Source organism: Vicugna pacos, chromosome 14, assembly GCF_048564905.1.
Source record: "Vicugna pacos chromosome 14, VicPac4, whole genome shotgun sequence".
In the NCBI taxonomy this organism is placed as follows: Eukaryota; Metazoa; Chordata; class Mammalia; order Artiodactyla; family Camelidae; genus Vicugna; species Vicugna pacos.
The window spans coordinates 5,537,945-5,559,078 of NC_133000.1; the positions used below are offsets into that span (position 1 = coordinate 5,537,945).

At 43.7% G+C, this 21,134-nt stretch overlaps 1 protein-coding gene across 2 annotated transcripts in view; it reads right to left on the bottom strand.

Moving 5' to 3' along the window:
- Positions 1-17,264: 17,264 nt before the first annotated feature.
- UBL3 (ubiquitin like 3) overlaps positions 17,265-21,134 on the bottom strand; it is a 55,613-nt gene continuing 51,743 nt past the window's right edge. For both annotated transcript variants that reach the window (XM_006208980.4, XM_072976066.1), the window contains 2 exons: positions 17,808-17,885; positions 17,265-17,504 (listed from right to left, as the gene is read on the bottom strand). In XM_006208980.4, the coding sequence (XP_006209042.1) occupies positions 17,452-17,504; positions 17,808-17,885 (131 nt within the window). In that variant the 3' untranslated portion in view covers positions 17,265-17,451. The remainder of the gene's footprint in view (positions 17,505-17,807; positions 17,886-21,134) is intronic.

Consider the following 21,134-nt stretch of genomic DNA (forward strand, 5'->3'; position numbering starts at 1 on the left):
TAATAAATATATATAATTATATATAATGTATTATATTATGTAATTATAGTAAATTCTAATAAAAAGTCATTGCTGAGCAGGGACAGCAAGGAAGGAGTTTCAGGTGCATCAACATCAGATGCAGAAACTGCTGCAAAGAGAAATTCTTTGCCGAGTCTCCAGTTTCCTCAGCTGCAAAATGGTGACACTGTTAATTTTCTCGCAAGGCTTTCTGGAGGAACAGATGAGAAAACAGAAATGGAACTGCCTCGCTCATATTAGGTATTTGGTAAATGTTTGTACCATCTGCAATCTTGCTGTTTACCCCCGAGTAGAACATGGAACAGGGAAAAGTCTATCTTGGAGTCAATCCCCACGGCCTGGTTTCCCGGCACACCAGACGCGTATTATTTGAAGGCAATTTGACTCAAAGGTATTCGTGTTCGTGGAGGAGCTCTGCTGTATCACAGGGCACCCTGAAGCAAGACAGGGCCTCGGCTCCCTCTGAGAGACTCACCAAGAGACTGCAGAAACTCAAAAGGATTCTTTCCTGCCTAACTCTTTTTTGAACACAGAACCACTTTAATCAGCCTACCTTCCCACCTGTGGGCTCACATAAACCAACAGAGGGCAACCTTCCTGTTGGAAGAGACTTCTTGGGCCCACCCTCTCCTTAAAGCGTGTCATCACAAGCCACTCTTAGGCTGCGGGGTTCTCTGGGGTGGCCAGAGACAGCCAGTGGCCCCTATTCAAAAGGATTTACTTCTCACCATATGTATAAGGGCTGACGTTCATTTTGCAAGCATTATTTAAGTATTTAGGAAAGTTCTGTTCATTCGACAATCAAAGCGCTTGAAAAGAAAATTAAGTATATTTTCATTATAAACACACTATGAAATGTCCAAAGGAGTGTAACTAACCAAAAGCCCTAAAGTCCTGTTGTAAACAATCACATGAATTTAAATGGATCTGTATGTAAAATAAGATGGGTTAAGTTTAACTTAAAAGCTTGAGAAAACCTGGGGTTGTCAGTGTGTGACTTTAAAAAAAAATGAATTCTGTATTAATTTTTAACCCCAAAGTCTTTTGTATGTGTGTGTGTGTGTGTGTGTGCTCAAAGTCTCCTTTCAGAACCACACACCCATGCAAGAGTGAAAGTACACAGGGTAAATCAGGGGAACATGACTTCTCTTACCTGCCCTTCTGAGTGAGGTTCTTTTCTCGCTGGATCTGGTTTTGCCCTTTGAGGGAGAGAAGAAAAATGTGGATTCAGTGTGTGTTAGAGGTGGATGATTCCACGTGCTGAGCTCTATTTTTCTGGTAAACAGTAATGCCTCCCGCCCTTTCTCCTCCTGATGAATGACCTTCCATCGTGATTCTGTCTCCCTGAGATATCCCATCTGCTCTGGGTCCCTCTGTGACTTCTCTTCCTAACACCGGGCCCCCTGTGCATCTCCTAGCAGTCCCTAGGATAAAGTCAGCACATCTGTATGATCTCCTGTGCCTCCTCCCCTTTGTTTCTTGTCACCAGGCTTAGAACCTCAGGCATCTTTTTTTGCACTCTTTTTTACTGAAGTACAGTCAGTTTACAATGTCAGTTTCATCCTTGGGCATCTTTAATGTCACTGCCGTGGTCCCACTTTTAATTCTTGTCTCAGGAATTTCCTTACCACTGCCATTACCATCGGAGGTCAATTTCTTACTTCCAGACCACGAGAACTTTTTTTTGGAGGGAGGGTTTTTTTTTTTTGATTGACATGCAATTCGTATACCATGAAATTCACTCTTTTACAGTGTACAATTCTGTGTGTGGTTTTGAATATATCATCAGATATGTGCAACTAAAACGACTATCTAATTCCAGAACATTTTTATCGTCCCCCAAAGAAATCCCGGACAGTGACTTTGGAATGAGTTTTGTTGCTGGTTAATTAAATACACACAGAGGTGGTTTAAGGGTTAAGCCCTGCTCTGTTCAGATCCTCAGGGTGCTGTATTGGCCTTACTGCGGTGAGTGTGCTGCTGCCGCCTGGGCCCCAAGCCCCAGCAATACGACCTACTGTCTTTGTGGCCTTGAGATTTCCAGGGCCCAGTTTTGTTGTTGTTTTTGCTGAAGTAAAGTTGCTTTACAGTGTTGTGTTGGTTTCTGGTGCGCAGCACAGTGATGCAGTTACACAGAAATATATTCTTTCTCATTACAGGTCATTACAAGGTATTACATTGAGTTCCCTGTGCTCTACAGTAGGTCCCGGTTGCTCATCTATTTTACATATAGTAGTTTGTGTCTGCTAATCCCAAACTCCCTATTTATCCCTCTCCTCCTTTCCCCTTTGGTACCCATAGGTTTGTTTTCTATTCTGTGAGTCTCTTTCTATTTTGTAAATAGGTTCGTTTGTGTCATTTTTTTAGGTTCCACATATAAGTGATACCATATATTTGTTTTTCTGTGTCTGACTTACTTCAGTGTTGCTGCAAATGGCGTTATTTCATTCTTTTTTTATGCCTTGCTCCGGTACATGAAGAGGCGGGGTCTCAGGTGGGCCCACTTCCAGAAGGCGTTGCCTCGTAGCTGGGACGAAGCACACGGCCTCGCCTCAACCAGCTGGGACTGGGTTTGACTGCAGATGAAAGGAAACTCCAAACATCAGGAGCCTAAGTGTTATCAAAGTGTACTTCTTTTCAGGGAACTAGGCCTCTGCTGCTGCTCTGCCACCCTCGACACAGGACTTCTACCTCATTGTTCCAGACAACCTCCTGGACTCCAGCCATCACAGCCATGCTTCTCTCAGCAGCGAGCGATACATCAGGAGGAAAGACTTTCCTTTAACGATACTTCACAGAAGTCGTATGTGACACCTCTTGTATTTCATTGGTTAAAATTTAGTCAGGTGACCACCCCAGCTCAAGGGAGGTTTGGAAACACGTTGTGGCCAGCTAAAAATGAGATGTTCTAATACTAAAGAGGAGGGGGTAAGAAGGGTGCACTTGGTGGTCGTTGCTACACCTCCCAGATACACACCTCCAGGCCAGACTCCTCTGTCGCCCCTGCCACTGTGGTAGCCAAAGACATCTCAGAGCCAAACACCCAAGACTGAAGCCGTGATCTCTCCCAGATTTGTTCCACTTCCAGTACTTCCTTTCTCGGGGAAAGGCACTGCCGTCTATCCGTCTGTGCAAGCCACAAACCCGGGAGCCACCCCCGGCTCGTAAGGCAGGCAGCCTCGTTCCTTCACAAGCCCGCCCTGCTGCGGCGCCCCCGGGGCAGAGCTTAGCTCCCTGCCCACCGTTTTTCGGCTTTGCCCCTCGGCCTCCTCAGGCTGACAGAATGTGAGCAGACACTTCTTAGGCCTCATGTAGCCGGAGGCTTGAAACGTGCTGGTGTGTGTTTGGCTTGCCTTTGTCCTTCCGCCCTCCGCCGTGGAAGAGCTCGCCCCGCCGGGGAACTAAAGGTCCTAGAATGAAAGGCACAGGAATCACCCACAACCAGAAGCAGAGATGCCCCAACCAACCTGCAGGCCTAAAACAGGAAAAATAAATGCTCATTGTCACCACTGAGAACTTGGCGTTGTTTGTTATTCAGCGTTACAGAGGAAACCACCATAACTCTTGGTTACTCCGCTACCGTGGAAACCTGATTAGGAAAATGATGTTGTGCTTCCAGAGCCGCTCCTCCTTTGGTCCTGTCAGTGTATCTCAGTCACTTCTCTCCATCTCCAGTGCCACCATTATCTTAGCCCAACTGGGGCCAATATTTGCCTGGACCTCTGCAAAACCCTGCCTGGCCACACACCTCTGCTCTGCCCCCTTGGCATGTGGGTCTCCACCCCGCAGCCACACTGACCTTTGAAAAGAGCCAGTCGCATTTTTAAGGAGGGTGGGTTTTGCCACTCTCTTGGCCCGGGTGATTCTCACACTGTCACTGGTGTACAGATAACAGAGCCACTGTTCCCCACTGGGTGTAACCTGGGTGTGACCTGGTTACTCTTACCATCCTCTCTGGGGGGAGAACTTACGTGTGTCATGAGCCTTTGAACTGAGGGCAACAGTTGGAATGGGCTGAAAAAGGATGAAGTCACACTTGCTGGGCTCCTGATGGGGGCAGGCAGGCTGTGAGAAAGATGGCACCTCAGCCCAGTGCCCTCCCACCGGTGTAGACAGGCTGCTGTTGGCTAGGGTCCCTCCTGGCCCCCGGAGCTTCTGGGGCAGAGGCTGGGCAGTCTCTCCACACACACCCTTCTCTCTCTCTGGTTTTTGCAGGCCAGCGAAGTCCCTCTGGCCTCAGGGCCAGTGCTCCGTCCCTCCCTCTCGGCCACAGTCCAGTTTGTGACCTACTGACTTTAGCTGACCTTCAACTCCTGCTCTCTTCAAGACTCTGCCTTTCATCTCTCTAGAGGCCCTGCTCCCACAGCTGCCATCCCGCGAGTGGAAGTCAGTGGCCAAACTCGACCCCGTCTTTGTCTTTGTCTTCCGGGAAAGCACAGCCTTAGTCCTCCCCGGGAACAGCCGTGCTGGTTTAGGAGTGCAAAAACCAAAAGCACAGGGAGAATGTATTTGAAAGATAACTCAGTGCATGATCATGTGACTGCCCCTCTCCTACATAAAACTATTCAATAGCTTCCTGCTGATCTTAAAGAATAAAACCGTAAACATGGCTCCAAAGAGCCCACACGGTCTGGCTTTGGCCTTCTTTTCCAGCTGTCCGCCTGGAGATTTGAACTCCAGCCCCTCTGGCCTGCTTCCTGAGCCTTGGAGAATCCATGCCCCCTCTCCCACCGAGTCCTCCTTCCTCTTGGAAGCACCTCTCACCCACCCAGTCTCTGTGATGAACTCCCATAGCCTGACTCCTTTTATTTGAGGAATTTCTTTTACTTGCTAGACTATGGTCACCATCTCTCTCTCCCTGCATCGTCGGATGCTAGAGAACTAAGAGATGGTCGTCTTTATCATTGCTGGTCTTCAGTGAATGAATGAACGAATGAATGGGATAGATGGGTAAGTGGAGGATGCAGGGATGGGAGTTACTAGTTACATCAATCGTGCAACTCTGGGTCCTAATCCAATTTGATCCATCAAAGTGAGCAATGAGCAGACACAGCCTGATGAATGGTCGGAATATATAGCTGCCTACTGGGGACCATTTGAAATGGAAAAATTAAGTCCTCCCAAATCACCTGCTCCCATCCTCTGAAAATTTTACCACTTTGTGTTATTCCTTTGTACTGGTCTTCAAGAAATCTTTTACTGAAATGCCAAGAATTCCAGGAGCCTTCAGTCCCCATGAACTACACTTCAGACAGCAGAATTCACAGCTGAGTCCCTGGAGATCAGGGGGAGGAGGAGGAAGGGCAAGCAGGAGAAACAGAGAGGTGGGGAGGGAGACAGGCTGTGAGCGAGGCCCTGGGAGGAAGTCAAGACCGCAAAGGTATCAGCAGCTTCCCAGATCTGCCAAGCTTGAATCTTTCTGCTTTCATGCTTCATGGTCCAGCAAAGAGTCATTTCACTGTCTTGAGGTTTTCCCCCAAGGGACAAGGATACAAAAGCACACAGGGGAAGCTTCCTTGGAGATAAATGGAGGCACTTGGACATACAGATGGGGTGGTTAGCATTTGACGACATCCTCTTGGAAAACTCATTCATTCATCATTTGCTCATAAAGAAATGCTACTGTTAATCCCGTGCCCGGCACTGGGCTGGGCACTGACAACACAGAATGAACCAGTGTTCTTACCCCCAGGGAATAGCAGGGACCTCCCACAAGAGCTTTTAGAGAAAACACATCTGTTCTTCTGGGTCCACCCAGACTCCCCGGCTTGTAACCACCTGGAAGTCGTGACACTTGTGGATTTGGGGGAAGTTGGGGACTATATGAGATTGCTGGGGGGCGCAAAGGGAAAGGGAAACAATATTCTCCCTTCCTGTCTTTTTTAAATTTTTGGTGCCAGGACATGAGAAGATGAGGGGAGAGGGGGATGTGGTTAGATGTGGACTCCAGGAAACGTCTCCATTGTGGTTTGAATTACTCTGGTGGCCTGATGCCAGCCTGTGGCTTTGAAGCTTTGCTGCAAATACAGAAAAGATGTCGGATCTGCAAAGGAGAGTTTAACTGGCTGGTGATGTGAGGACCGGTTAAATTTGCTGCATCTTATTTCATTTCACTTATTTCCTTTTGTTCCTGATATTCAATTTCCACCCTTCTTCAGTTATGTCAGAGCTGGGCTCTTCGTGGTCCAGCATCCTACCCTTAATGAAAGTTCTTCTATTTCTTTTCTTACTTTTATTACACATTCTTCCCCCACCCCCGGCCGTTACAGAGGGCATGTACAAAATACAGCAATGCTGCGATTTCAATAAAAGCCATGTAATCTCTTCCTAAAGCACTGCTCTGCTTTGAAAAATCAATATTCCTCCATTGGCAATCTCCCATAATGTGGTTAGTTTAACAAGATAAAATTTGAAAAATCAAAATGTTGTGAGAACCACTGCACTCTTACAAGTTCTCCTGAGTTTCCTACCCTCCAAGGTTTTAGACTCTTATGTCCTCTCTCATGGCTAGCTAAGGAAGGGAAGAAGCCAAGAAAAGCTGGCCTGGAACCATTTCAGAAGAGAGGGTGTAATCGGCAGGGTGGCTTTGTCATAAGTGACAGAAACTCACCCTGAGCAGCCAAAGTGACAATGGTGTGGACGGAGGGGTTGGGGCTTGTTAGCAGAGGGAGGGGACAGGAGCCTGGACAGCAAAATGTGGTGTCCCCCCTAGAGGCCCAAAGCAAGTGGTTCCTTCTCACTGCCACCCTCAGCCGTTCAATTATGAGGATGGTGGGGAGGAAGATGGAGGGAGAGGCTCTCCTGTTTGGAAAAGGTGTCTGGGCTAAGGGGCTGAGCGTGGTTCATCAGGAAAAATGTTTGTCTTCGTGCCCCAGGATGTGGGGCCCCTTACTGGACTCCCTTGCTTGGTAAAAAGGAAAGGCTTTCAACAGAGCTGTCGACAAGAGTAAACCCACCTCCTCACCAATGAAGCTTCAAGCCACCCATCTCTGCACTGGAGCTGTGCACGTGCGAGATTGCCCACTACCTCTGTGCCGCCAACACCAGGGCACTTTCTGGTCCTCCTGTTGCCCTGCTGGAGATACCTGACCACTCCTCGTCCTGGAAACGTGGTTCCCGCGGCATCTCCGATACCCGCCCCATCCCTGCTTTCTCCTTCTGCACTGGCCTCTCCTTCATTCTCTTCTGCTGACTTCTCCTCCTTTTGTCCCCTAGATGTTGAGCTTGCTCAAAGTTTGGTCCTCGGCCCTCTTCTTGTCTCTATGTTCTCTCTTTAAGCAGTTTCATTTACTCACATTTCCACTTAGATGTGCCCCAGGCATCTCACACTTAACATCCAACAACAGAGCCCTTGAAGTGCCTACCCAGCCTGAGTCTGAGCCTCTCCTGCTCTCTGGAGGAGGTCCCACCATCCCCCTGATCACTGTCGCCCCTGGTCACTGGGTACCATCTTTGACTCCCTACATCTCTGCTCTCCACTGTCTAACCCAATGGCACGTTCATTGGGCCAAACTTCAACTATATCTGCTATGAGCCTGTCTCTCTTTGACAGCCGACAACCATCTGGGTCAAAGCTACCATCATATCTCATGTGGGTGACCGAGCAGCCTCCCAGCTGGTCTCACTATTTCCTCTCTTGCCTCCTCCGACTAGTTTTCCATAGCAGATTCCTAAAATTCTTCAGTGATGTCCCACTGCCCTAAAGAGAAGGGCCAATGTCTTCTCCAGGTCCTCTAGGTTCTGCCTCTTCTAGCTCCTCTTAACTGTACCAGCTCATCCATGCCCACGTCCTGCTCTCTCACTGGGCCAAGGCACACAGGATATCCCTACATTCTTGGAATACACAGAGCTCTTTCCTGCCCCACAGCCTTACCCTCACTCTTTCCTCTGCCTGGACCGCTTTCCTCTACTGCTTGTTTGTTACCTTTTTTCTTATCATGTATGACTCAGCCTAAATGTCACCTCCTCCAAGACGTCCTCCAAAAGGCTTTGGCTGACTACCCTACTCTCTGCTCTAGCACTGTCATTTCCTTCCAAGAACGAATGAGCGTTTGCAATTATTTGTTTATTGCATCTTACATTAGATCAGGAGCACCCCAAAGACAGGGATCATAACATGTTCTCCATTTTTCCTTAACACCAGCAGAAGACCTGGTGGATAACATGTGCTCGAGCAATGGTTTTGGAAGAAATGCATAAAAACAGCATCTATGCCAACTAATATATGTTGGTCAGTGTCCTCATTTTGACCACTGAACTCCAGATATTTTTGTTGGTGAAACTTTTGGGGGAAATATCTAAATAATCTGGAATTGAGGTCATGTTGTCTTAAGATGTACTCAGAGAATTCCATGTTGCATTAATTTTCAAACAGAACAAAGCTACACTCCTTTAGAAAAGATTAGAGAAGGAAAATTTCTATGGCAAGACTACTTCTTACTCCAATGAAAAAATTCACCTAGTAAGTAAGATAGAAGCAGTATCTTTGAAGTTAATGTGGAAACTCTGCACTGGAATCTCTATATGTGATAAAGCAGAAAGGGTGAAGATTAAACTGAGATACCTTTTTGGGACTAAAACTACAACTTGCTATCAATGAAACATTCTGACCCTGACCATCTCCTCTCCACCTAAAAAAAAAAAAAACCCAAAAAGTTATTTAAAAAGAATACTTCAGAGTCACCAAGTGGAAGATATAAGATTATTTGAAGTTTAAGTCTTTATGAGGAGGTGTTTGGTGTTAGCCTGTAGTCATTGCCTCATAATTCTTTTCTAAAAAAGGAAAAAGAGCTTTTACAGCGGCTGCAAAATTTTCAATAGAAATAAGTTCACCAACAACCTAAATGTCCACCGACAGATGACTAGATAAAGAAGTTGTGGTACATACATATATACAATGGAATACTACTCAGCCATTAAAAATAATAAAATAATGCCATTTGCAGCAACATGGATGGACCTGGAGATGATCATTCTAAGTGAAGTAAGGCAGAAAGAGAAAGAAAAATATCATGTGACATCACTTAGATATGAAATGAAAAAAAAAAAGACACAAATGAACATATTTACAATACAGAAACAGACTCCCAGACATAGAGAACAAACTTATGGTTATCAGTGGGGGGAAGGGGGTGGAAAGAATAAACTGGGAGTTTGGGATTTGCAGATACTAACTAATATATATAAAATAGATAAACAACAAGTTCCTACTGCATAGCACAGGCAACTATAGTCAATATCTTATAGTCACTCATAATGAAAAAGAATATGAAAAGGAATATACATGTGTATATGTATAACTGAATCACTATGTTGTATGCCAGAAATTAACACAACATTATAAACCAACTATACTTCAATTAAAAAAAAAGATGAAAATGTATTCTCGAAACTTGCAGACACCACGTGAAGATGAACACAGACATGGCGACATGGTTACAAGCCACAGAACATCAAAGATGACCCTCAATCACCAGGAGCTGGGCGAGAGGCATGGAACAGATTCTCTGTCCCCGCCCTCAGAAGGAACCAACCCTGTGATGACTTGATCTTGGACGTCCATCCTCCAGAACTGTTGGACAATGTCTGTGGTTTAGGCATCCAGTTTGTGGTACTTTGTTACGGCATCTCGAGGAAACTGATCAAATAGGCAGCCATCAACAGAGTGAACAGGAGCCCTGTTGAAAGTGTACCCGGACAACAGGGCCGGGTGGCTCCCCTTCCTATAAACAGTTGTTGGATTTGAGTCTCTTCGGTTTCTTGTGTGCTTTCTGCTGTCTCTCCTTCTGACAAGACGGCACAGGCATCTTCAGTGACGGGAAGGAGCCCTGTTTCCCACATCGCACAGAAGACCTCCCGCCTCTGACAAATCAAGTATTTTTGGGTACCGCTAAAGTTGTCATTTGCCTAAAGGAACGCACACCCAAAATGAGAGCTCAGATGAGAAGAAACAAGCTTTCTGACCCAAACTTACCAGCACAAACTTGTCTGCTGGCACATATTTTTAACCTGCTCTGCATCTGTCCCTGGGCCGGGCACCCATTGTGCAGTGATGCTGGTTTCTGGCTTTCACACTTGTTGACGATCTTGGAGACCATTCTCAACTATTTACAGCTCCGGCTGCATGTGTTACTTGGGAGCTGGTCTCGGGGATCTCCACAGCAGTTTTGGGGAACTGAGACAGAGAACCAATTTGCATTTACCCATCCCTCCTGTTGCTTAAAACTAAGTCCTCGCAGCCAGGGGTCAGGCGCCACAAAGCTCCTGTCTTCGTGTTTATTTCTTTGTTCAGGGTGGATACCTTGCCTACCTCCGAGTGCATCCATCCAGAAACAAAAAACAGCTAGGGTGGGTCCATTAAAAAAAAAAAAAGAAGAAGAAGAAAAAAAAGGAAAGGGAATTCACATCTTTTGAGCACTTACATGTGTGGGCTTCTGGGCAAACATTAGTTCAGTGACTCTCAGCAATGATCAAGCCACTGGGACACTAGGTGTTTTATTTCACTTCACATTGAGAAACTGAGGTTTAGAGAAGTTAAGTGGTGTGCCCACACTCATTAGACTGGTTTATGGGGGTGGGCCTGGTGTCAAAAGCACACCCATGTGGCTGTTGGGCTTGTGTTTTTTGCACATTACCAGCAGGGGTTCTGTGAACTCTGGGCAGCTGTGCAGGCAACAAACAGAAAAGGAGGCTAAGGGTGCAAACAGCTGCAGGTGGGTATAAAGCAGAGCTACGAGTTTTTAGGCAACTAAGGAGCAGACTGCCCGGCTCTCGTCAGAGAAATAGGTCAAAGCAATTCGAGAAAAAAGAAACTTTGTGAGAAATTTGCTACAAAGATCTTTTGTAATTATGGGACCAAAGGATACCCCAGGTCTCCCAGCAGTCAGTAACTGTCACCCTCCCATGGAAAGTTGAGGCCACGCTTGTGTGGGTTCAGGTGTGGGAGGGTCCAGGGGTGTGGGTGGCGTGGAGAGGTGGGTGGCATTTACAAGGAAGGGCCTGGACACCAAAGAGATGCCAGGTCAAAGTCAGAAGGAACAGGCCAGTGCTGGTCTCCAGGCCACGTGAAGCTGGGCCTGGGTGTGTGTGTGTTCAAAAGATGAAACCCAAGCTTGAAGAGGTCAAAGCAGATGGAAATAGCGTTAAGTCTGGTGTCACTCCTGACCCAAGGACAATCTACTTCTGCGCTTTGTTTCTTTTTTAAAAGCAGCATCTGTGGCCTCTGGGGTGCTCATGTAAGGTGCCTCCCAAGAGCCAGGCAGGAGCAGTTGCCAGCTGGTCATTCTTTGTGTCAACCTTTGATGAAAGGTGAGATGAAAGGCATGGGAAGAGCTGAGCATTTCCCAGAGTTCCCACGCCCTCGAGTGGCCGGCAGACCCCTCCTTGGGGTGGCCCTGGGTTTACTCCTCTGAGGACCCTGCCTGCCTGCTGACGGCACAGCCCCTGCACCAGAGTGGGGAGCAGAACGGCCTGTTTCTCTGGAGAAGGGCCTTGGATGATGCCACCTGTATGACGTCATGCTGGACTCAGGGTCCTGCACAGTTGGTCACCCCAGGCTCAGTGGGCAGACGGACGCTCCCCGGTGCTGACCTTCTGGAGTCGGGGACACAGCCCAGTGCAGCCAGCGCTCTGTCCTCTGGGCCAGGTTGTTGGCCTCCATGGGAACGTGTACTTTGTTCAGAAAACAGCGCCCACACTCTGAAGAGGACTTGCCTCCTCGAAAAAGGATTCTGTTCCTGCTCCCTCAGTGCCTGGCGCTGCCAGCCACAGGAATTCTACCCAGCAATTAAAATAAACCACCTGCACGTGCACAGTCAATCTTGGGGGGCTGGAGTCGTGGAGGAAAGATGGCACAGAATTTGAACTAAAATATGTTCCAGAGCAGCTTGGGTCTCTTGAACTGGAAAGTGGCTTTTCTTCTAGTGTTCGAGTCTTAGTGACTTCAGAATTGGAAGAGAAGGCAGTGCTCACGGGGTCCAACCTCCATATATTATGGTAAAGGAAACGGAGGGCGAGTGTGTCCAGGGTCACCATGGGCTCGGGGTAGCTGAGGCCACCAGCCTGCCGCACCCTCAGTGGGTGTCTGATGGGGGCACAAGGGGTCAGAGAAGCCCCAGGGGAGACAGACTAGCTCTGCATCTGGAATTAGAGGACCCAGGGGATGGTTACATGGCAGGAGACTGCGGGATTGGGAATGCAGGCATGGGATAGGGGTGAAGAGGGTACTCCCAGGGCCAGCGAGCGCACCCGCCTGATAGGTTTGGAGAAAAAGTGAGAACTAAAGCTGGGCAGTACATTGGTCAGAGCTGATGACTGTAGAAACCAGGGTCCCTGCCAGCCAGTTAAAGCAGGAAGGACTTAGTGGTCTGTATTACCCAGAGACTAGGAAGGATGAACAAACAGTCTCTAAGTTGAGCCTCCAAGAAGGACCCCCTTCACCACGCTGCAAAACTGGGTGTAGAGGGAGCGGAGGCCTCCGCTGGGACCAGGCAGCTGCCAGAGTCAGATGCTGCCTGCAAACCAGGGAGTCACTGCTTCCACAGCAGAGCCCACTGCCCCGCCACCCGCTCCGGCAGAATGCGCCCGGGGTCTCCTCCCACAAACCGCAGCTGTGAACCAAAATCTCACCTGGGCGCACGCGACGGGAGGGACGTCAATGAAAGCTGGGACTCTAGCTGCACGACAGCCGGGAAAATGGTTTTGCGTTTGTACCTGCGCGCTGACAAGGCATGCTGGGAAGGGCTTGGAGGCCTGTGGACCAGCCAATCCCGGGATTCCCTGCAGGGGCAGCCCGGTGTCTGTGATCCAAGGTAAGGAGACAATGGTAAGTTCTCAGCCCCAAGGGAGTCATGATTTGGAAAAGGTTTATCTAAAAACATGATTACAACCAGATTTGTCACTAGGAAGTCTTAAGTGAAAAAGGCTGTGTAGGAGACAGCTGCTGTGATCCACTAATGTCAGAGATAATGAAGCCTGGAGCAGGGGCAGCAGAGCAGAAAAAAAGAAAATAATTAACGGCAAATTGAGAATATTTGGTGAATGGTGAGATGGGGAATGAAACCAACCCTAAACGCTGCCAGCGGAGACTCTCACATATCCTTGAACTCTGAGTGCCTCCCCCAATGCGTGGCTTACAGTAGGTGCCCAATAAATGAATTTCAGGTGAACCAGAGGGACAAGTCAGGATGGTAAGTGACCACCAAAAGGCAGGTGTTTAAATAACTTTAAACAATTAAATGTTTTATTTATATTTTGTTTTATTTATCAATGTTTGGATAATTGAAACAATGACAATAGATTTTGCTGTTTTCCCTCCGTTGTGGCAGCAGTGTGGGTAGTAAACGGCAAGAGCACTTTACAAAGAGTCGGGAGGGGACTGAGGGGTGGAGGAATGGGAGAAAGTGAAAAATAGCTGATTCTCTGGCAGAAGTGAGGGTCTAGCAGTACACCTGAACTGGGAGAATAATCCGACCTTGCAGGGTGGCCCCAGGTGGAAATGAGATTGGAGAGCAGGCTTGTAGCCACAATGTCTATTCAATGTCTTTTTTCCTTCATCAGGATAATTTGTGACTGTGGAGTCGGATTTACTTGTGAGAGATCTGCACAGAGTCTTCCTGTTTTTTCTCTCCTTTTTGTCAGCTACATCTTCATGACACCTAGAACCCAGGCTGCTGCTCAGCCCTCTACCTCCGACATAAGGCCTTTGGACAGCATTGCCAGTTGGTCAAGTAAGTTCTTGGGCAAATCAGTGTTCTAAATGTTTATTTTAAAATAATCCTTACAATCCTATAAAATAGGTATTATTCTTACTCTATATATGAAAAAAATCCAAGTCCAAGATTAAGTGACCTGGACCTCAAAGCCAGGCCTGATACCCAAGCCCAGCTATTCCCATGCTTGGTACCCGGAACCCTGAGTATCAGTCAAAATGGAGATGCATTACAAGGAGCAGATTTGTTAAAATGCTCTGAGAAACACTGGGGGACAGTAGCACACTAACGACTCAGTTAAACTTTACTAAGAATTAGACATTTCTTCTTTAATTTTGTCCACTAACTTTTTCAGAACCCCTCAACCCCCCGCTACCCCTGAGGCTGAGAGAGCTTCACAAATGTCATAGTCTCTTAGAGAAAGCAGAGCAAGTGGCCGGCAGGGGGCGCTGAGGGGAGCCACAGCCAGTCACCCCCTGTCCACGCCCGAGAAGCCCACACTGCCAGGTCAGGGAAACAGTGCTGAGACAACGGCCGAAAGCCTGGGGTTTTGTAGGTTATATGTCCTTCTTCCAGCCGCCCCGCTCCCAACCCCCGTCACTCTGGCTAACAAGTGACTATATTACAAAATAATAATCGAGAAAAAACTGAAGAAATGCCTGTGACAGTTACCAATAAGGATGGTATAAGAGCACACTAAATTTTGATCGCTTCTCTTTGATTTTGGTAATATAGAAGAATAAAGGCTGACACAATGCTGATTTTTACTGAAGAATGTAATAAAATAAATTGAAGGAAAAAAGACAAAAATAGTAGAGAGAATATTTTTACACCAAAATTAGGAATAGAAGTCATCTGAAAGAAGGGAAATATTCTACAACAGATGAAGAAAGTTTTAATTTCTTTTCACATTAAACATTGTTTACCACAATCAGCTAACAGAAATTATTGTAACATTGGTCAAGATGACATAAAATTAAGGATAAATGTTATGAGAAAACCTCATTTAATGCAAATGATGATGTTAGATACTGTATTTTCCATGACAAGATACAAGGTATCTTGAAAAGAAAGCAAATAATTCAGATCAAGGAGACATGCAGAGGTTTTAATGAAGAAAAAAAGCTTTGCCTTTTCCAGAACACTTAACATTTAGGAAATTTAGGTAAGAGATGAATTAAACCCCAGCGCCGGGCAAGGTCACAGGCCTGTAACTCAGGCTCTGTTTACAGGACTGGATCTCTGCAGCTCTCACCTTTCGGAGAGTGAGCTGTTGTTTTTGGCAGAGGGATCGCTGATAGGAAGGAGCCTTGGATATGATCAACCATCAGGCAGGCCCAGGAACTATTTTCAAAGGGAAAGTTGAGTATTTTCACGTATATACTATTAAGGCATCTAAATTTTTGGTGTTTTCAGTATATAATTTTACTGCTACTTTTTATTCTTCTGTTCATTTTGCACAACAATGATACTAGGAATTAAGTGACATAATTCTTTCTCTACAAATAAACCAGTTTATCCAATTTGCAGACTCTGAATTGAGGTCTTCTGAAGGGAAATTTATAACGTGGGAACACACAGGAAAATATATTGAAAACCAATAGAGAATATTGTTAACCATCATAGAATTTCAATCATAATTAACTATAGTCTTTAACTTTGGAAAAACAGAAGAGTACTTAGAATTAAAATAGGTATTAAAAATAACTACCAGTAGTTCGTATTAGGAAAGAATACAGCCATAAATGGCTTAATTGCCCCATTAAGTAACTACCAGATTCTTCTTTAGTCGACACTAACAGAATTCACACTTGAGCTAGTCAACAAAGCATATAAATATTTAACATCCCTTGAATAGAACGTCTTAGTGATAACAGAGACTATGTAATTCTAACCATTGTCGTGACTGTGCACAAATTAACCAAGTTAAATATCAAAGATACACTGGGAATCCTCCCAAAACTAACGAAAGACTATTACACAAATTTTTAAAAGATTCAAAAATAAAATAGAACACAATTTTAACATGGATGAGACAGTGTTCAAACAATTATCAACCTAATCAAGACCTTTAAAGTTACCACCAAAATGCACTACAGTATTTTTTTAATTTAGTTTACAGAAAGACTCTATAAGTACAGGTTGCAGAAAAGAAAATGTTTAATGCTATTTACATTCATTTTAAAACTCTGCTCTATACAAATTTAATTCTGATCAGTATGAACAGTGTTTTCGTAGATCTACTGCATATAAAGCCTCTTCATCAAAGCATTAACAATGAATAAAGTAATCTGATTACCTTTAAACAAAGCTGACCATTTGAAACCATTTACACTTACTATTTGTAAGGGCTGTGGACATTTATTTCAGTACAGAACATAATGTCAACCTGCAACTTCATTTTTATAAAGGCTAAAGTTATTTATATGGAATATTGTTCTATATACTACACGCCAATCTATATTTAAGTTCTATAGTTAGGTATTTTATAAGTTTTTTTATTAAATATATTCTACACATATCTGAAATTTCATCCAGGAAGAATTTCTTCCCAGTGAAAAAATATAAAATCTTTTATTTTATTTTTTTTTTTTACAGATTTAGATGAAACTAGCTCATGCTTTAGTGCTGTGCAAATTGTTTTTAGCATATCAATTTTTAAATTATTGGTACAAACAAAAGAATGACATCCCTAATCATGTATGCCTTAAAAAACTGTCTTTTAATTTTAATACAACTGCAAGCACTAATACGAAATGCAAACTACATAAAGAAATGAAATTAGTACTATGGAGAATTTTTTAATTTTAAGAATTCATCTGAACTTTCTAATGAGTGTGACACTGGACACAGAGATGAGTAGTAATTATGGAAAATTTCAATTTGCTATTATTCAAATACATAAAAGTGACCGATAAATGAGGTTTTCTAATATTTCTGCACATGGAAGTCTACGAGTGACTGGACTTGACCCCCGCATTAAGGCTAGGACACGCGCTCTCACCCCTTTTTGTGCTGTGTGAACAAGCCCGCCGTGACTGTCTGACTTGAGTGCACGTGTTATAGGAAAAACAATTAGTTTCATCAGCCTCTACTGAGTACTTTAAACAACAGGCACATTTTGCTTTTTCATTGTCGCAGTGAAAATAGTCACACTCAGTTTAGGATTCTGTGCCAGTGCAGCCACCACGGCTGAGTTTTTCTCCATTTTTTTCCTCTCCAGTTGGCCCAGTAATTAACTTCATTAATTGCTGAGTGTCTTCCAGTGTGAATTTGTATATATGATCATTCCTAGGTACCATAAACCATATAATAAATTCTGCTGATGAAGAAAATAATGCCAATCTTTTTTAGTGCAAACTGCATTTGGAACACTTGATTTGTTAGTTCTGGTGATGGCAATTTTTGCGGCAGCAAAATGGTTTCTGTTATGAAAGATAACTTGTTAACTTTTCCCCTGGAGATTGACTTGCATTCAAAAACCAAATATTTAAAAACTGCTCAACATAAACAAAGACACTAGAAATAAAAAAATTATAGTGAAAAATGTTCTTGGTTCTTTTACTTTCATGAGAAAAGATGACAGTGTTCACATGATAGTTTGGGTCCATGGATTTACAGGCGGACTCTGCCTAAAGGTTTCTGAAGCCACGTCGGGTCTCCTCTGCCCCAGCAGCGTGAAAGACAAGGACCACATCACAGCACGCCTGGCAGACGGCATTTACAGGATTACGCAACAGTTACTCTCACCAGTCTTTTCCCGATTCCTCTGACCTAGGAAAAACGAAGAAAGGCCTTGTTTATAAAAATGCTTGAGGAAAGGGGAGGTACCCGAACCATAATAAGAAACAGAGACTTTTTTTTTTGGAATGCTTGCATTTTTTTAAATTAAAAAGCTATAATAAATACTCTTTTAATTTCAGTCTGTTTTCAAAATATTTGGTTGTTTTTTTTAACAAGCTCTATTCATAAACTACGAAAACTTCCTTTCTCTTAGAATATCCAAGAAAAACCGAGGCAGATTTAAATGCCTGTCCCTGGGGCTCAAGTGAGAAACTTCTCCAGGGGGTGGCTTACCTTGAGAGTTTGGCTCTGGTAACGTCTCTCTGGCCACCAAATGCATCACTGTTGTTTTGCCAAAAGGAAGTTTTAATGCTATGTGAAAAGTAGAACACAATTTGTTACATATACATCGATCCACTGAAAGCACTAACCAGCACTGAAACCATTTAAAAACTGATGGTCTTTTGTTTGACTTCATCAACAGATGGAACGTCTTATTGGATAGAGTATCTCTTACAAAATGAGATTAGGTTAATGGTATCAGAAACAATTCCTACAATTCAGAAATTATTTAGCTGTGGCTGTCAGTCTGACACATACATACATACTGTTTAAGGGGACAAGAGAAAATACACAGTTGGTTAATACTGGAGATAATCTTTAAAGGAGAGAAGGAATTTAAAAAAATTTTTTCTAAATTAGGGGAAAGTTTAGATTAAGAGATATTTTGTTTCTAAACCTAATTATAATCACATAATAAAATTTCTGCACCAGACAGGCCACTCTGATGTAGAAATAGAAAAAAATGACAAACTTAATTTTAAACACTTATTCTCAATTAGAAAATAATCTTAAAAAGGCTACTTTAAAAGACTCACTGTCTTGAAATTAACACATTGTACATCGACTATACTTAAATTAAAAAAAAGAATCACTATCGGCATTATTAGTAATCACTGTTTTCTAGTCAAGTCTTTAAGAGGTTTTCCTCATTCATATGTAACAAAAAAATGTTATTCTGAACTATTTCAGACAAAGAGTAACAGAGCACACACCCATGTGTCCATGAACCATCTGAGCGAAAGTTTCAGGGTAAATCCATTTGTCACAGTGAATAAAGTTAGGAGCGGCCGGTACATCTTGTAGAATTATCTCCATAGTCGTGATGCTTTAGTTCTGACATCTCAGACTACTCTCTCTTCACCAACTATGAACCTAAGGTGGCCCTGGCTCATTACTTAGCAAGTATGGCCCCCACCGCTACCTGCTTTTTAAATCTTGCTCTACAGGATGATGGCTAACAAGAGCCTGATTATCTTCAAGGTTACTAATATGTCACACAATCAAGGGGAGTTTCCGTCTTATGTAAAAAAAAATGGCCAGCCATTATTTGGTCTATTCTCTTAACTTCCGAAGTTCAATTTAATGTGATGACCCAAAATGCACATTAGGTTGAGAAAAGGAGGAGGATCTTTATTGGATAATCTCCTAGGCCTGATTTAACACTGAAATGCAAACAAGACTTTATATTATTAAAACTTTCACTACATGTATTGAGAAAGCCTGACTGAATTTACAATCTCTACATACCAAGCTGGTACCACTCTCAGACTACCTTCCTGACTCTAGGAAGCCAGACCTGGGTTTACAGTCATGTCTCTGCTACTTACTGACCAGAAGATGAGTTGTTGACCCCTCCCTACGCCTCAGTTTCCTCCACCTAAGCTGGAGACAGTAGTTCCATCACCTGTACCTTGCTGTTGTATTGGTTAAACAAAACAATCCAAGGAAAGGGCTTACCTCAGGGCTTGACACAAAAAAGCAATCCATCAGTATTACCATGATCATTATTACCATCATCTTTTTGAGAAGCAAGGAAAATGGATCTCAGAGAACAGGTAAGTGAACTGAAGGGTAAACTCAGAGAAACCCTGGACAGACCTAGGAAGCTGCGGAGGGGCTGACCACGGGAAGCTACAAATCGGACTGATGGGACCGTCACTGTTCTTCTCCACCTGAATATCAGCTGGAAATGGTAGATACTGAGACTGACCCTGTCAAAGAAGGTAAAGGAAGAGGGAGACAGGAATCCGAGATGCCTTCTCTCTCCTTCACTGTGTGCTTCTGCTTCCTACTGTGACGCTGCACAGAATCCAGAACAGAGATTTTCACCCTTTACATAAAAATCACTGGTGATTTCAAATCGGTAGTGGATTGGGAGATGGGGGAGGTGAGGGTGGGCATGCGGAAATTTGCATTTATAAAGAAATATCTCAGGCCCACAGGGTTACACACACACAGCAAGTCTCACAGGCTTTCTCCACACGAGCCACTCCAGCACAGGACCCTATGTGCCGTCTCCTTTATAATCCACATTCAAGAATACAGGGACACAAAAGAAAAACAGTGACCAAAAAACCACAAATAGCTGAAAGTTATTACCTAGATTCATGGATCAACTTGAAAGGTCTAGGTTACACTTCTAGACTATTTGTCTAAATCACTACAACCAGAAATGATTTGTTTTAATTTTGAAAAGACTGAGAGCAACACAGAATGCCAATAATAATATAAGTCAATCTGTTAATCATTCGAAAACAAACTCCCCCCCCCAAAACAAGTTGATTTCAACACAAATTCTATGATTTTTAATATGAAATTGGAACTTTGAGGCCACAACAGAAAGGTAATTAAAGAATTAAGTTGGTGAGGAATTGCTCACTTGGATCAACACTCAAAGGGAAATGGAGGGGCAGAGGGGATAGCTCAGTGGTGGAGCGCATGCTTAGCATGCATGAAGTCCTGGATTCAATCCCTAGTACCTCCATGAAAAAATAAAATACAAATAAATAAAAAGAAATAAACCCTAATTACTTCTCTCCCCCCAAAAACATTAAAAAAATAAAAAAGGGAAATGGAGTCTCAAGACTCACTCATATAGTCAAACAGATTAATAAATTCAATCAACATTTACTGATCAACATCACAAGAGCTTATGAGACACAGATGATCAAAAAAGGATTAAAATATGGCCTCATCCTTAATGAATGCACAATATAGCCATATATTAAGAGTTGTCCATGGAACTACACAAAGAGCGATAAAAAACTACAACCCCCCAAAGTTGTATTTGAACAGCAGATATCTCATAGCAGATAGCATCACCTTTCAGACCAGGGTTATCACCGCCACCAGAACCTGTGTTAAATTACATACTGAAATGTTCTCCCTGATATTGTCATAATAATCATTTGCAATCATCTACTCCAGCCCTTGTCACACGGTATTTAAGTGAATTTTATCTGTGTCTACTATGTAATACTAGAGCACAATGAAGGAAGAAATGCCACCTCATTCAGCCCTGTATCTCCAACTTAGTACAGTGTTGTTCATAAGAAATAAATATATGCTCAAAGAATCAATGAATGAGTGAAAATATTCTACTCAAGGAAAAAAAGATTAAACATTTCATTGTTAGGTTTAGAGAAAAAAGACTATATTTAACAAAGATATATTAAAGTAGATCATTTCACTTGCCTATAAATTTCTAATTATAGTAACATACTGCTGATAGTAGAAAACATATCCCCCATAAGGGGGTGCTACTGAGCTACATTTCTT